Genomic DNA, 17321 nt, shown 5'->3' with positions numbered 1-17321 from the left:
TTATCGTAAGAGGGCGACTGAAAGAGACAGGAGCGCCAGGCTGGGTCACGTACTTGAAATGCGTGTCATCGTGCCCTAATGGCGTGTGGCATTGCTCATAATATCAACCACTGGCATACCTGACTCTATTACTGGCCGGACCCGTGACGATCCGGGTTAGAATTGATCTTCAGTAACCCATGTTTGTCGTAAGAGGCGACTAACGGGATCGGGTGGTCAGGCTTGCTGACTTGCGTAGATCAATGCTCATGCTGTTAACCACTGGATTGTCTGGCGGCGTTAAACAAAAACTCATGATGTAAAACATCACCCCTCATTCACACCATACTATTATGACTTAAGTTAGCTGACAATTGTGCTTGAACAAGGTGAATATAACAGCAATTCACTTCATTTATTCTTACAAACCCATCCATTAGATTTTAGTTACATCCATATTGGAATTCAATATATAGCTAAACAAATTGATAATTGAAAATAATGACGCTATTCTTTTTCAGATTATGCGTAAAGCTGTGGTCGGAGCCATTTTGGAAACTGGGATTTTTTATCTGAAATAATAAAATAATGATATTCAAATGAGTGTATGTTTTCGTTGATTAATACATATACATATCTCTTTGGGGCGGTATAGTAACAATTAATTGACATTTTGTACCTGCATGTCAAGCATGCATAAAGGCTTTCCAGGCTTGCCAGGGATGGCACAGTGGTAAGGTTACACCAAGGTTCAACTCCCTTCAGAACATTTGGAACCATTCTCGATTCCAGGATGGCCTGGAACTGTCCGAATGTTGTTTTCCATTGTAGTACCATTGTAGACTAACGAGGACGATCCGTGTGTAAAAGGGACTGGACCAGACAAACCAGTGGTCGACAGCATGAGCACCATTTCACACATCAGAGTACGTTAATACACAATAGAATATATCACAATTTCAACCATCAGATCCTCATTACAAATCAACCAACCAAGTCAGCGAACCTGACCACCCGATCCCGTTAGTCGCCTCAAGTTACGAGAAACACGGGTTACTGCGGACCAGTTCTAACCCGCATATTCACTGGTAAATACTTTTGCCGACAACATGATCAACATTCCACACATCAGAGACGTTAATACACAAAAGACGAGGTTAGTAATTTTAACCTTCCGATCCTCATTACAAATTATTATCATAACGTATCCAGTCCAACGATCATGGGATTCTGGCACGCCCAGGGGACGCAACTCTTCACACGACATGCCAAAACTGAACCAATGAATCGCTGCGCATACAGTCAAATCATTGCAGTGTTAGCACCATGTTCGTGGTCATTGTCAAGTTCTTTGTCGTTGTTGTCGACGTAGCTGTTTTCGTTGTCGTAGTCATGATGGTACTTTTAAAAAAACAGACATCTTCGCAACGTTGGATTTTACTTCCTTAAACTAACCTGCCTGGCAAAAGGAAATATATTCCAATGTTTGATGGATCAACAAATGAAACCAACAAAAAATGGTTACTCGATGGTAGTGTATTTCATATTAGAATCGGGACGGTGGGGTAGCCTAGTAGTAAAAGCGTTCGGTCGTCACGTCGAAGATCCGGTTCGATTCCCCACAATGTGTGAACCCTTGTTCTGGTGTCCCCCGCCGTGATATTGCTGGAATATAGCTAAAACGACGTAAAACTAAACTCACTCACTCATATGAGAATCATAGCTGTGCTTTCGGCGGCTGTTTTGAACCAAGTCTTGATGACGTTTGCAAATGTCGCTCGACAACAGCTGATATATCGTTATGGCAATACAGTTTTCAAAGCAGTGTCGCTCACACCGAGGCAATGTCAATTAAGGATCAACGGTACCTCCTTTCCACAGTGATCCTTTTGATTGCGACGATCAAGTATACATGAGCCCTAACCTACTCAAACATTCAACCACACACTCAAACATTGACACAAATATCACTCACGGACTCAAACCGACAACAAGACACCATGTCACTGTTGAGCAATGGCCAATGCTTGTCCAGTCCATATTCATTTTGTTGGGGACGAGATTATATACAGACAATAAACATTCCGTCACTCACTTACTTAAACTCTCGTACAAATCTATATTTACACACTAAACGCCAAAATAAACGTTACCCTCCTGCCTTAGTGACAGAGGTACCTATCTTCAGCTGGCGTTGTGATGCGTGGACGTCCACTTCTTGGTCTGTCTACGCTGACCCCAGTCTGACTGAAGCCCTGAATAAGTCTTATAACCGTCATACGATGGCATCCGAAAGCGTTGTACAGCATTGTATGTCGACCCCATCTGCTCCATCCCAATGGCTCTTCCTCTCTCTTCAGCTGTTAATCGTGGCATATTTCTCGTACTTGTGTATCATATCATGCATTCTAGGCTCTCTTTATACCCTATAGAATCATTCCACATGTGAAATGGATGTAAATTCTGCTTGAATATTGCTGCGTTTAGGCGATTGATATTGTTATGTGTAAACAGGAAATGGAAAAATGTTCCTTTGCAAGCAAAAATGTTAACAAAGATAATTTAAGATGTTCCTAAACTCTTTTTAACAATACCAAAGACACGTTTTACTTGCTTTCACTAAAGCAAATCAGCAGAAAATGTTTTAAAAAACTGTAATCATCGGCATGATCATTCTACAATTTTACACACTCTGCAACAGTTGTTTTAATTTTTGAAAAATGGTGACTTTAAATGGTTATCTTTGTCTCAAAGCAGAATCATATTTCAACCTTTCTTTTGGACATCTAAATCACTGTTGTTGGTGTATTTCGGCATGGACGAAAATAGGACAATTTAACTCCTCTGAAAAGGATGCATTTCACCTAAATATGAAAATCAATGCATTTGAGAATTTGTTTCGTGATTTGCATAAAGTTGTGTTGTTAAGCTTTCTTGTAAACTAATACCTTTAACCATATCTTTGATAGTTTTTCAGCAATTCATAAAGGTAGGAGGGTAGCGTTTCTTTTGGCGTGTAGTGTATGCCCTGCTTGACTGTACTGATTTTTCCATCACAAGGGATAAATATTTCAGTGTCAAAACAGTCCATGACCTTTTATAAAGTGTTTAATTCTCATATAAATACTGTGCTTTTAAAAAGAAATAGAGTTAATCTATAAATTTTGATGTATACAGTGTAATATTTTATAGGACGGCAATATATGATTAATGGCTGAGATTTTCAGTGGCCATGCCCTTGATGGGGGTTGAAGTACTGTAAAAATTGTCTCCCTGAGAGAGTATGTTAGCCCACATCATTCAAAGCATAGTTATATAAACCACAGTTTTTAATCGTAGTATATATGTAGATTATAGATAAATGGCTAAAACTTACATACAATAGCTAACAGCTGAAGGGATGGTTTAAATCCAGCTTCAGTTCATGCAGGTAGCAAAAGCACTGTAAGTCCCTATGGCCTCTAGCATGGCTATCTACCTAAAGTTGTTGGCGATCTAGAGCCCCTTGTATCGTTGTTTAGAGTCATATATTTTTATGGTTACGCACTATTTTTAAATAAATATTCTGTGATATCTAGTAGTTTTACTGTCTTTCATTGACTGGTACTTATTTGATCTAAGTTTACTTTTATTGATGGATATATTTTGTAGTCACGATATGGTTGAAATATTGCCGATATGACTTTAAATGTTAACTCACTCACTCACTCACGCAATCACTCACTCAATCACTCACTCACTCACCTAAACACCCACCAACACACTCAATGACCTTGAGGCAGTATGACACTGTTAATCAATTATCAATATTTATCACGTTGTGGGTGATGACAACTTACTCAATGTATGACACGATATTCCATGCTTAAATGTCTGGATGATGCAATAGATTGAAGATTTATTTTTAGATGATGACCTTAAATTTTCAGGGTGTAAGATTATTCGAGTTTTCTTATACAGCTGTCATTTCGTACGTCATTTTCATGTGATCTAAGACAGTTCCCAGCTTTTCTTGCCTATAAAACGGAGTTTTCAATGTTCAAACTTTCAAGACCCCGCCATACTGATTTGCTTTGTGTAATAATATGACAGCAAACTATGTGTGTTGTTAATGAAACTCCCTTGTACTGATTACAGAACGTCTACAGTTAGTCCTTAAAACATGAGCAAAAACATTTTTTTAATCTCTGAACATGGATCGAAGACAAAAGGCACTTTTCTGCGTCTTGTAATAATTTATTTCAAAATATTTCCCTTAGTTCCCCAATGTAGCTGTGGCCAAAACGTCACGCTTTATCTGAAAAAAAGAAACAAAACATTTTCAGCATTGTCATGACGCCTCAACCACTTAACTAATTGTTTAAACATGTGTCTGTATCCTATCTAAATATACATATATTTCAAATGAAATGTCGTCATAAAACAGTAAAGGTGTATTGCGGTTTACATTTAACATTTCCGGGCATAATATCAATAAGTATGATTATATATATTATGATGTTATCAAAAATAATAATTGATAATTATTAAGCGGAGCGGCTGGCAGTCCTAACATGACCACACAGAAGGGATCGAGTTTCAGGAACAAACTTCATATCATCGGAAAGTTCTCTATGGGATGATTTTTGTTCTGATTTATCCCTAATATGTATTCATAACCACTGGCCAACAAATAGGGTAAGAAAATGTTTTTCTGCAATTATTATTGGCTGAATTATTTTTTTACTTCAGAAATTTCAGAGAATTATTTCCTTGGTGGTATATCGAGTTATTTAGCAGCAAGAGAAAATCCAATTGACTGTCAGTTGAGGGAATGATATATAGATTGCCAACAAATCATTTCGAACACTCACATAGCTTGAAAGCCTTTTCTTTGTTTCAACCGTGGTGGCCGTGACCATGCCCATGCCCATGCCCATGCCCATGTCCGTGACCATGTCCATGACCGTGACCATGACCGTGCCCGTGACCGTGACCATGTCCGTGTCCGTGTCCATGTCCGTGACCATGTCCGTGTCCATGTCCGTGTCCATGACCGTGACCATGTCCGTGTCCATGACCGTGTCCATGACCGTGACCATGTCCGTGACCATGACCGTGACCATGTCCGTGACCATGACCTTCACTTAGAGTCACGAAGACAACTGCAACTGAAATAACACATTGTTTATGGCTTCCACTGTTACATTTGCCAAATAATTAACTCGAATAAGGAAAAGCGGTTGACAGAACTTTTTTGTAAATTCTTGACGCTTTTTCCAAACAGGTGTTCTCTTGTAGGTGGAAGACAGACCAAAATTCAAACAATTCACATCCTTGAAAGGCGATATATGCTACCAGATTATCCACATGATATATACTACCCCATTATGAAAAGGATAATACTCGAAACCGGAGTGAATTGATTTAGGTGCGCCTGTAATCAGTGTTTCAGTTATGTCTGCTCGATGTGGGAAGAAAGTCCGGAGTAATGTAGGTCTTAGATATCTATCTACTGTAGTGGCACAGTAACGAGCACAGGAAAGATGCTTACAAATAAAGAAAAATAATCTGGGCGAATCTGTGGTTCGAAACCACGATATCAGGAGATCCCTACCCACCAAAGGGACACAACTCTCCACAATAAAATACCCAAGGCTACTTGGCTACCGTGCGCCGGTACTTGTATCGAAGAAATGTTAATGAGACTTGTGATGTCAAAATGATATTGTAGATATCCACTGAAGTAAACGAAATGAATAAGAAATATTTAAATACTAATATTAAATATAAAAGACTCATTTACTCACCAAGTGCAAGACACAGTAGCACTGTAATGTTTTTCATGTTGGTATTGATGTCTTCAAGGAATCAGTGCTAATGGAACGCTTTGGTGGTCGTTGTCGATCTTTTATAGTTTCGTTTAAAGAAAAACAGTAAATCATGGTGATTTTTTGTTCAAAACAATAACACCCCCATGGCGTCATTAGTCACTGGGATCAACGTTATAGAGTTAATCCTCTAAGCTGTAGTGCCCGAAATGCCTCCAGTGTCGAGCCACCATGTGGTAACCACGTGCGCAAGATTGTTAAGTATACACGATAAGGGCCCTATTTAATTTCTTATGATCCCTGAACATGATTTACTGACATGTGTTAATCTGTGTTAGGTGAGCAAAAAAATGTTTCAACAAACAATCATTTAGAGGGGTATTATTTATCTCTAATAAGTAGAATAAATCTTAATGCAAACTTAGTATTACTTATCACGATTCAGGTAAAAATAGCTTTAAGAATACTTTGTTTTATGAAATACTTGCATAATATCTTTGCCACAGATGTTCTGGGTCTATATTTTCGAAGCTCTCTTAGCGCTAAAATAGTCGTAAGTGCCATACATTAGCATTAACTTACGACTACCTTAGCGCTAAGAGAGCTTCGAAAATATAGGCCCTGTTCCCCGAATGTCCGTTGTGCTTCTCGGATGGAACTCTTTAGTGGCTGTTTCCAAAGCCCCAGAGCGGGTTTTCCCTTGTGGGGATCCGGGTTTTCCCTTGTGGGGATCCGGGTTTTCCCTTGTGAGGATCCGGGTTTTCCCTTGTGGGGATCCGGGTTGTAACTGGTCTCCATCACATCCTTGTCACTACTGTGTTACAAATATCTCGATATCCAAGAATTTTCATACAAACGCGAAATAATAAGCAGAATGTTTCCACGGACAGTGATTCAATATTGCGATTTTGAAATGCCCCTATTGGCCACCGGGCTCACTTTCTAACAACACAACATCCGATATAACATAACTGAGTGATTTAGTGAGTATGGTTTTGCGCAGCTTTTAGCAATATTCCAGCAATATCACGGCGGGTGACACATAACATAATTCACTTTACTGAGAGGGCTGGCAAACACATCTACACCGATCCATTTTACAAAACAATACATCAATTATTCGTAACGTAAAATACTGACAAAATATTGATTTCTTTAAAAACACTTTTGTGTTCAGGTCTATATGATGGAGTACTTCCAACAACGCATTCAGAATTCTGGATAAAACTTAACTATGTCAATACACGAAAGAGTCCGTAAAACTGTGTTGAAAAGGGAGTGGCTATATCGCAAGGAGGAAGGCAATCATTCAATACAAGCGGGTAAGGCCTGTCAAACCAGACACGAGGTTGATAAAATAAATGACTGTAGGAAATCGCACCAGGTATTTTTTATGTTGACTTTGAAGTTTCAAATGATAAAGCGGTAGAGGACATTAACCCAGCTGATAACGGGGAGAACGGGGGACACACCAGCAACCCTTCCCGAGAGCGCAGGACGCAGGGTACTGGCTGTTGAATCACTATGTCCAGGTAAAGTTTTGTTTTTATATTTCACAGCAAATGTAACCTATGTGATATTTAGGGTTGCACTTTTTCAGTAAAGTAGAGATTCTGGTATATTTGTTTGGTTGAATCCCAGCAGGTATTCAAAACCTCACTCTCAGAGCCAGGCACCTATAGTCTGTTTGCAGTGAAAACGTACCGATGAATTTCTCTTTAAACGAAAAAGTAAATCAAATAAAGTGAAATTAGGATTGCGAATCCTCATCATTGTACCTTACAAATTGAACATTTAAATCTCATAATTTTATTCAACTTAGGATAAAAGTTGTTTAACAAACCATCATAGATTCAAATCGATATTACTGGTTTGTATTACAATGGAGTAAGCGCAGTAGTTGGAACAGTGAAACAAATGCACGTGCGGTACGTGAAGAGCGTTTACTTAGAACAACCCTCGTCGTTCTCGGTGTTTCATTTGATGTGCATACCCCCTTGTAATACAAATCGATAATAGCGATGTGAAACTATGATCGTTCGTTAACGATTCTACTACTTTCTATGAGAGTACAGTGTAGAAATACATGTTTTACAATATCATAGGCAACTATGCCACATTCACACTCAAGAGACAGAATGCTCAGTGTGCTGATAGGTAAAAGAGCAGCAATATTATTGGAACACTCTGGCATTTTATAGCATGCAGACCATAGTCTGTGTTAGGATATCGAAAAGTCTGATATCTTTCAAGGTTAAGTCTCAACCTCGTTACAGAAGCAACATGTGAATCCTAAGCTTTAAGTATTCTTTCTTTAACCAGTACAGACCACTCAGCCTTCGTTAAGAAGGAAGACTGGTTTACATAGTTGTATAAATGCATATCTAGGTCATAGGGAGAGACCGCTTTTTTGGTGGTACAGCCAGGTGTGCGAGTTGCACGCATGAAATTGAAATTTCACCACAGACGCTTGTTGATGGCCTGGCTGTTTTATCAGCAAGTGGTCCCCGATCGTACAAAATAGCGGTAAGCGGCAACAAAATAATGGTCGTTTGTTGAACAAAGTTTTTATTCGGGTGTCCAAAATTATGAGACAAATCATCAGAGCTGGTCTGTCGATTTCATGTGACTGTGCAACATTTGGTTTTTGTTGCATTTATTAGATCTTGTGTTTGTGAGCAATTCATCGGTCTCAAATGAAATCAAACGGATTATAACTATTCATAACCAGCGTTTCCTTTTTTGCATTCTAAAGCTTCGTTTTAATACTTGAGATTTTCATTGCGATGGCCTGAGATTAAGATGATATAACTTTGTTAATTTGCCAATAATCTTCATTTCCTTGGTGTGATAATACTACCATCTTGCGAGGTGGGACGGTGGGGGTAGCCTAGTAGCTAAAGCGCTGGCTCGTCACGCCGAAGACTCGGGCTCGATTCCTGACATGGGTGCAATGTGTGAAGCCCATTTCTGGTGTTCCCCGCCGTGATATTGCTGGAATATTGCTAAAAGCGGCGTAAACCTAAACTCACCCACTCTTTGCAAGGTTACAACATTGGGAGTGTCGAGTTCTGTCCATAGAGCAGGATGTGATTACATTTTCATGCCAGTGTCGCCACAGATTTTCAGTGATCCACTTATATAGTTCTCACCAATAAGTTTACTTTTAAACCCAACGATTCTGTTTCACTAGATTATCGAGCCTCGACTCATATTCCCTTGCTTAAACCTTTTATATTTCTCCTTTCTCTTTCAGATATGACTCACTGACTCTGGCCTGGGTGGTCTTATCAGCCGCAGTCATCCTTCTTCCTCCCATGCTCTACGCGCTACAAAAATGTCACCCCTGCACGTGTTACCGACAGCAAGGGGAGATAACCGCGAATTGCACAAGCAGAAACCTCACTTCCGTTCCTGAACACCTACCTCGTAATCTCACCAGCTTGGAGATATCGTGCAACAAAATATCACAACTAGAAGAGACGAGCTTTAAACGCTATTCCCAACTACGTTACCTCAACATGTCCTTGAATAAACTGGTTGCCCTGACTAACAAGACTCTAGCGGACCTACCTGACCTTATGACACTGGATCTGCACAGCAACTATCTCCAACTTTACGACAAAACCTTTCCACCTGGGTTGTTTAAGTTTCAGAAAAAACTTGAAGTGCTGCTGCTCCACAACAATTCCCGCGCTGATAAGCAGAATATGAAATACCCGGACGAAACCTTCTCTGATCTAATCTCGCTGAAACTGCTTCGCGTTGACGGACTGGACGATCCGGTATTTGGTGTTGGATTTAAGAACCTTAAAAACCTCACGACCTTAGTCTTGAGCGGATCGGGGGGAACATGTGCTATCCAAACGCTCTCCAACACCACGTTTATTACTGTTCCCAGGATCAGATTCCTTGATCTCACCAACTGTCAAATCACGAAAATACAACCCTTTACCTTTGTCCCTCTCCGAGAGATCCACACACTGGACTTGTCGGCCAACGTGGATCTGACTTTCGGAACATTAGCCACCGGCATGCAAGGTACCGTCAACACCTCACTAAAGGTCCTGAAAGTGAACAGAATTCACAGAAGACGTGGCGCTGGCGTGGTAGTCTCTCTCCAAGATGTCCAGTACCTATCGGGCAGCCAGCTGCAGGAACTTCATACTGATGAGAATCAGGTTGAGCTTCTGGACCGCAGCGCTGTACTGGCTTTACCAACAAGCCTCAAGGTCATTTCAGCTAAACGCAATAACTTCATCTTTGGAATATATATGTTCGGTCTGTCGAAGTTGGTTAACCTCGTGTGGGCCGACACTTCATTGCAGCACCAGTCTCATGTTAACCCCTTCTCTGTGGGTGAGAGACGATACCAGTCTACGTTAGTCACAATGATTCAAGATGGTATTTTTGACCCAGACTTGTACTCCTGTACAGTTCCTGGTCAGTCGAAGAGTAAAGAATCTTGCGACGAGGATGCGAGACAAGACCAGGAAAAGGCCAGGAAAGACCTGGACACACGTTCAACACTTTCCCTCAGCGTCAACAATCAAACAGAAGAATTGCCTCCCTTGTTTTTGACATTTAAGAAGCACAAAATGCCACTTCCTCAAAACTCTGCAAACTATTCTGGGTGGCCAGGAAACTTCACCGTGTTTGTTCCACCAAACGCAGAATTCTTGAACGTCAGCAACAGCAAGATGAATTATGTCATTCCGAGGGCACAATTTGGGCACAATAAAGCGAAAGTCCTGGACATGTCCCATAATTTTTTCACACGTTGGGAAGGTCCAATACTAGGCCTCAACGCTTTGAAGTATGTTGACCTGTCTTACAACTATTGTGATTATATTGGAGATAATTTTTGCAAGAATTTCCCTTCATTAAGAGTTTTGAATATCAGTTCCAACTTTCTAGGATATTCACTTAAGGACAACAGTATCAACAATCTCCTCACTCTGGAGGTCCTCGACATGGCCAACAACAAAATCAACCACCTTCCCCCAAATCTATTTAAGAATATGACTCAGATGGTTCATCTGAACCTAAGCTATAACTTAATGAGAACATGGGACACAGACATCGGTCACATGGGGAATCTCACCATGTTGGATATTTCATATAATCTATTTGAAGAAGTACCCCCAAATCTTCGTTCTCAACTTGACGCTGCATCCGCCCAGGATATGACCCTGCTTCTTGAAGGGAACCCTCTGAAATGTAACTGTGACAGTCTACCGTCCTTGAAGTGGTTGTCTGGTCATCTCCGTGGTGACCAACATTATATCTGCACAACATCCGACAAGAAGACCGCTGTCCTCAATATAAACACAATAAGAGACATGACTCAGAGACTTGATAAATCCTGTGCGTCCTATGTGGGCGTCATGATAGGAACCCTCAGCATTGTCATGATTGCCGTGTCTTTGGGTGTGGCTGGTGTGGTCTACAGGTACCGCTGGAAACTCAGGTATCTGTATTACCTGACCAGAAGCAAATACAAAAGGCTGAATCCTGAAGGCGATGAAGGGTTTGAGTATGATGCTTTCATCTCCTACGCGGATGAAGACAGACGTATTGTCATTGAAGACATGAGGCACAGGTTGGAGGACACAGAAGGGCTCAGGCTCTGTATCCATCACCGTGACTTCCTTCCTGGAGATGACATTGCTGCCAACATCCTCAACGCCATTCGAATGAGCAGGAAGACGGTTGTGATGTTGTCCAGGAACTTCTTTAGAAGCCCTTGGTGTAAGTACGAGTTGGAGATGGCTAACATAGAGAGCATTTACACAGAACGGAAGACACTGCTGGTTGTCATGCTTGAGTACATTCCTGTGACGGACCTTCCTCGGGATATCCGCGATATCATTGCACACGAGTCCTATGTTGAATACACCGACGATGAAGAGGGCAATGAGGTGTTCTGGGAGAATCTCAAACGTGGAATGGTCAGTAATGTGAGCTAATCTTTTCCCAAAGAAGGAATCTGTTCCCACATTCTCACTGTTGAAAATGGTGTTTTACCCAACACGTACTTTCTCACTCAGTGCACCCTCAGCTGGCATGGTCAGACAGTTCTAAAGAGGTGCAAGTCGCAGGGATTTCCGAATTGTGCTCATAGACTGTCCCGGTGGGATTAATGTAGTGTCAAGATGGGATTCATAGACTGTCAAGATGGGATTCATAGACTGTCAAGATGGGATTCATGGACTGCCAAGATTGAATTCATACACCGTGAAAGACGGGATTAATTGACTGTCAACATTAACTGTCAAGATTGAATTCATATTCATAAAATGTCAAGATGGGATTCATAGACTGTCAAGATGGAATTCATAGACTGTCAGGAAGATGGGATTCATAGACTTTCGAAGTGGGATTCATGGACTGTCAAGATGGGATTCAAAGCCTGTGTCGTGTGATTCAAGAGGCATGAGTGATATCCCTTTGTATATACGTTCCCATGTTATCGCCTTGAGGGTTGCCAGAGTGAGTGAGTCTGACTTAGGACGCTTTTTTGTAGCTTATAAAACTAAAAATCACATAATTCATGCAGATCACAGATTATTATAATAAATCGGTTTTGTACCTGAAACATTTTTATTTTAAATTTGGTACAAATTTGTCATTCTAACATTAATCCAGCTTTCGTGTACTGCACACAGTGCACATTAAATGGAGAGGACAAATCAGCCACGAGAAGCTCAGCCTGGTCTTAAGACACTGTTCAAATACTGATAGTCACGGATCTTATTTTAAGGCTGGTGAGAAACGTCCGTGCAGACATCTCAGATATGTATCCTCAGGCCTATACGTTCTGTGAGGATATCGGAAAGCTTAAACTGATATGAATGAGTGAGTGAGTTTGGTTTTACACCGCTTTTACCAATATTCCAGCAATATCACTGCTGGGACACCAGAAATGGGCTTCACACATTGTACCCATGTGGGGAATCGAATCCGAGTCTTCGGCTATACTGATATGGATGATTCCCGAACGTTAATAAAGAAGAAATTGTGGGAAAGATTCCAGTTGAAAACAAACCCAACAAATGACAGATAATTTACTGAAGGCCACAAGGGCCGCCAAATATTTGAAACTGTCGGCGCGATACAATAACAACCAGCGCTGGGCCTCCGGGCCGGCGAATATTTCGAACGCTGGTTCGAATCCCGGTCCTCCCGATCATGTTTGTATCTGTCAGTACCATATCAGTGCTCGTGGGATTCACACACGTGGTCAGCATCCGGGTCCTCCATCATTTTTGACTTTTCTCTCATATACCGTTTAGATCGGAGTTGAAACCAAACCATTTTCTACACACAAATACGTTCACGGGATTAAACAATAATAATGAGAATACAGGCTTCATATCCTCCTCAAAGCAAACAGTCTGATTATCATTATCCCGGATAACACAATCTGTGTGAGGCGCTAGAAGGTTAATAGCTTCATGACTTATTACACTGGGTACCCTTTTTCTGCAATATACACCTCGATGTTTACTCTCGCTGCTCAGGTTTTCTGAGGTGCACAGGTGATAGAATGAACAGTTAGTACTCATACATGTCAGATTCTGACTGGGTGAGATCCACTCTACTACATTTATTTTTGATATACCCTGCTAGTATGTATGATACATCACTCCTGTTCTCCGCACGATTTGCCAAAATGGCATACCATTTGCAACATTCCCAGTGCAATTTTGTATATAGAATGAATGATGTAAGACACCATTACCCGGATATTTACGATATTTTCCGAATGAAACAGATATTGAACTCTTAGCCTGCTCTAAGTTGGTGTTCCGTTGTCCCTGTTTTACCTAACAGTAATAATCTTGCCAATTCAGATCCAAATCTACAATAAAATTGTGTGTCCGCCCATCCTTCGGGTGGTGATGATGATGTGTACTTTTATAGCGCTAAATTCCACACACCACGTGCATGCTCAAAACGCATACAAATTAAAGATCATAAGATGAGAATGGGCTTGTGAGCGAAGCGATCCACCTGGTGACACTGGTTGATTCCACTGTGAGACCAATTCATTCAACTGGATACATAAATATTAATCAGTATTATTTGATACATCTTACCACTTGTATATTGCAACACTACGCTCTTTCTAATCCTTGCAAACACGTCGTGCAGCGTGCTCTGTCGTACAACGTGCTCTGACAATCGGAAATCTGGAAATCGCGGTAATCTCAAAACGAGGCTCTGCCGCTAGAAAAGTTTGGCGGTCTGGTACGGACTTGATATTACATCAATCACATTGTGCATAACAAATCTACACTGAATAAGCGCAAAGAATACATAACAGGTGTAACGACCTCATCAAACAGGAGCAGTCTGTTACGTCTTAGTTAATGTCATTCTGCCTACACCTCGCCATTAAATATAGAAATACGATGTTATTGAAGTTTAAAATTAAAATAAACTTGTAAATACCATTTTCTTATGAAACAAGGAATTCGAATTCAGTGTAACCATAGTTGTTTGTGGTGTCTCTTTGCACTTTCACACGAGAAAATTCGTATCGGCTGAAAAGAAGGTCATTGTCTGAATAGGTCAATGAGACTCATTTGTTGGTTTGCAGATTATTGTAATAAATCGGTTTTGTACCTGAAACATTTTTATTTTAAATTTGGTACAAATTTGTCACTCTAACATTGCTACAGCTTTCGTGTACTGCACACAGTGCACATTAAATGGAGAGGATAAATCAGCCACGGTGTCGGGCTATATACAGCTAGATAATCTCAGCCTGGTCTTAAGACACTGTTCAAATACTGATAGTCACGGGTCTTATTTTAAGGCTGGTGAGAAACGTCCGTGTAGACATCTCAGATATGTATCCTCAGGCCTATACGTTCTGTGAGGATATCGGAAAGCTTAAACTGATATGAGTGAGTGAGTGAGTTTGGTTTTACACCGCTTTTACCAATATTCCAGCAATATCACGGCGGGGACAACAGAAATGGGCTTCACACATTGTACCCATGTGGGGAATCGAATCCGAGTCTTCGGCTATACTGATATGAAGGCAGAAGGTGACCTGAGATTGCATCCCTTAGCAGCAGCACGATCCGCTGAAGGCTGATTAAATCAAAGATATTATTAAGTAGACATCGTAGGCTGTCAGCATTACAATACAAAGTAATTTTCCAAGGAGTGAATCGTTCAGTCGCCAATGTGTATACTCAGTCACTCTATCATTCACACCATTACTCGCTCACCTACGCACGCACGAACGCACGCACGTACGCACGCATCACACGCTGTCACCCCACAGGTGTCAACAGAGATCAGCACGGTATTTAGAGATTATCTGTTATTTCACCGACCACCTATTAGTTCGGATACAAACAACACTGTTGGTATCTGGATGTCGTCACTGCGAAATTCATGATGATGCACTGGTTTATGAAACTATATAAATGAATGGAGCCAGTGATGAAGTCATCTGTTCATTCACATCAGCAACAGGATGAAGAACCAGGCAGTCATACTTTGTGTCGTACTTGGTAAGTATATCAGTCGTCCAGCTCATCCAGACTGCCGCAATGCTGTTACCGTTGGATTATATGTTTTAGTCCATATACCGGTCTTTTAAATTATGTGATATGTCTGTGTGAGATATGCCTTCTATTGACCCATGAGGATCGGGGTTAGAATTAATTTTCAGTAACCCATGATTGTCGCAAGAGGCGACTAACGGGATCGGGTGGTCAGACTCGCTGACTTTTGATACATGTGATCTAATTGCGTAGATCGATGCTCATGCTGTTGATCACTGGATTCACTGGTCCAAACTCGATTGTTTGCAGACTGCCGCTATATAGCTGGAATATTGCTGAGTGCGGCGTAAAAGTGAACTCACACACTACAATTCTGCGATGTCTGATATATTGCAAACTAACTGCAAATGTAAGGAAATGTTGAAAGACCAGAATAATAAAGTGATAATAAAACAATGATATAACAACACAGAACTATTGCAGTTGCAGTTGTCTTTCTGGCTCTGTGTGACGCTCATGGGCACGGGCACGGTCACGGACACGGTCATGGACATGGTCATGGTCACGGTCATGGACATGGTCACGGTCATGGTCACGGACACGGTCATGGACACGGACACGGTCACGGTCATGGACATGGTCACGGACACGGTCACGGACATGGTCACGGTCATGGTCATGGTCACGGTCATGGACATGGTCATGGTCACGGACATGGACATGGTCACGGTCATGGTCACGGACACGGTCATGGACACGGACACGGTCATGGACACGGTCACGGTCATGGACACGGTCACGGTCATGGACATGGTCACGGTCACGGACACGGTCACGGACATGGGCATCATGGATAAACATATAGAAGGTACAAATGTATTAATAAGTATTTTATAATAATCTGTATTTTGGATGAGTCCATTCTGAATAACTTTTAGCGAGCTGGGGATCAAACATCGATATCTTGACTGTCAGAGTTCATCATTGTACCCTACGCCGTTCAACCATATACCGTTGACCCAACCCCGCTCACAATCCTTCGGCTTCATGATGAATGAAAGCTGAATGTAATGAAGTTGTTAGAAGTTTACCTTCTCACAAAAGCCACAGACACGTGTTTGGTGCAAGTACGATCACACGATCCTGGTACATCTAAAGGAAGCAGCTCAGCTCAGTATTTACACATGATCATAAAATAATGTGGATCGGCACTCAAATTCATTACTTGACAGCTTGTCTTGATTCATCCCACTTCAGCTTACTCATTCACTCTTTCATATCGAAAGAGAAATACATTTTACACATTGCCAGCGCAAACGTATGTACCACAAATCATAAGCTAATTACGTCTTTGTTTCAGATGTTCGACGGAAGTTCTGAGAACCAATCAAAAGGGAGGCTATGGGATGTATACAATGAAACGAATAAAATAATGTTCAGAATCTTGAAAAAATCCGTTTTGCTTTTGATACAACATAGTACGTTACACGCAAATACCAGTGGAGTGTTGCGTCCCTTGGCACGTCAGAAAGCTATGACAGAGTGTTCGAATCAGTGTTTGCAATACTCTAATTTGCCAGTTGGCCATCAGGGCCTGCTGCAGCCTGCAATATTTAAAATCTACATGCCCTGAATGAAATCTGCAGGTCCATTTTGTTGAAGTCAAAGCCATAAACACAAAATAGACTACACTGTACACAGTTTCAAACTGTTTCTACAAATCAATTAGCGAAGCCAATCGCAGAGAGAGACGTTTTCATTTGTTGAAGACTTGTGTTGACATTCCTATGCGCAAAGCGCTGAAATACCTGGAAGTGAAAGTATAAGTTATCGTAACATGACGTATCATGGATGATTCCCGAACGTTAATAAAGAAAAAATTATGGGAAAGATTCCAGTTGAAAAAAACAACAACAAATGACATAATTTACTGAAGGCCACAAGGGCCGCCAAATATTTGAACCTGTCGGCGTGATACAATAACAACCGGCGCAGGGCCTCCGGG

General features: G+C 41.1%; 2 protein-coding genes across 2 annotated transcripts; one reads left to right on the top strand and one right to left on the bottom strand.

Annotated features, from left to right (window-relative positions):
- Nucleotides 1-4207: 4207 nt before the first annotated feature.
- On the bottom strand, nt 4208-9142 carry LOC124287218. The gene is made up of 3 exons (XM_046723716.1): nt 9057-9142; nt 4833-5129; nt 4208-4276 (listed from the first exon to the last, which is right to left on the bottom strand). The coding sequence occupies exons 2-3, from the start codon at nt 5094-5096 to the stop codon at nt 4235-4237; spliced, it is 306 nt and encodes a 101-aa protein (XP_046579672.1). The 5' UTR covers nt 5097-5129; nt 9057-9142; the 3' UTR covers nt 4208-4234.
- Nucleotides 7249-12348, top strand: LOC124287217 (toll-like receptor 4). The gene is made up of 2 exons (XM_046723715.1): nt 7249-7321; nt 9046-12348. The coding sequence occupies exons 1-2, from the start codon at nt 7314-7316 to the stop codon at nt 11756-11758; spliced, it is 2721 nt and encodes a 906-aa protein (XP_046579671.1). The 5' UTR covers nt 7249-7313; the 3' UTR covers nt 11759-12348.
- Nucleotides 12349-17321: the final 4973 nt, after the last annotated feature.

Source organism: Haliotis rubra, unplaced genomic scaffold (genome assembly GCF_003918875.1).
Source record: "Haliotis rubra isolate DU_JTF1 unplaced genomic scaffold, ASM391887v1 Scf4, whole genome shotgun sequence".
NCBI lineage: Eukaryota > Metazoa > Mollusca > Gastropoda > Lepetellida > Haliotidae > Haliotis > Haliotis rubra.
The sequence above is the reverse complement of the archived record's forward strand: the minus strand, read 5'-3'. Positions and strand labels throughout refer to the sequence as shown.

Excerpts from the sequence above, each read along its gene's own strand:
- LOC124287218 (XM_046723716.1), bottom strand. The coding sequence starts at position 5,096 with ATGGTCACGGACATGGTCACGGTCATGGTCACGGACATGGTCACGGTC. Across the intron at positions 4,277-4,832 it reads AGAAAAGGCTTTCAAGCTAT|ATAAAGCGTGACGTTTTGGC; the intron begins GTGAGTGTTCGA and ends TCTTTTTTTCAG.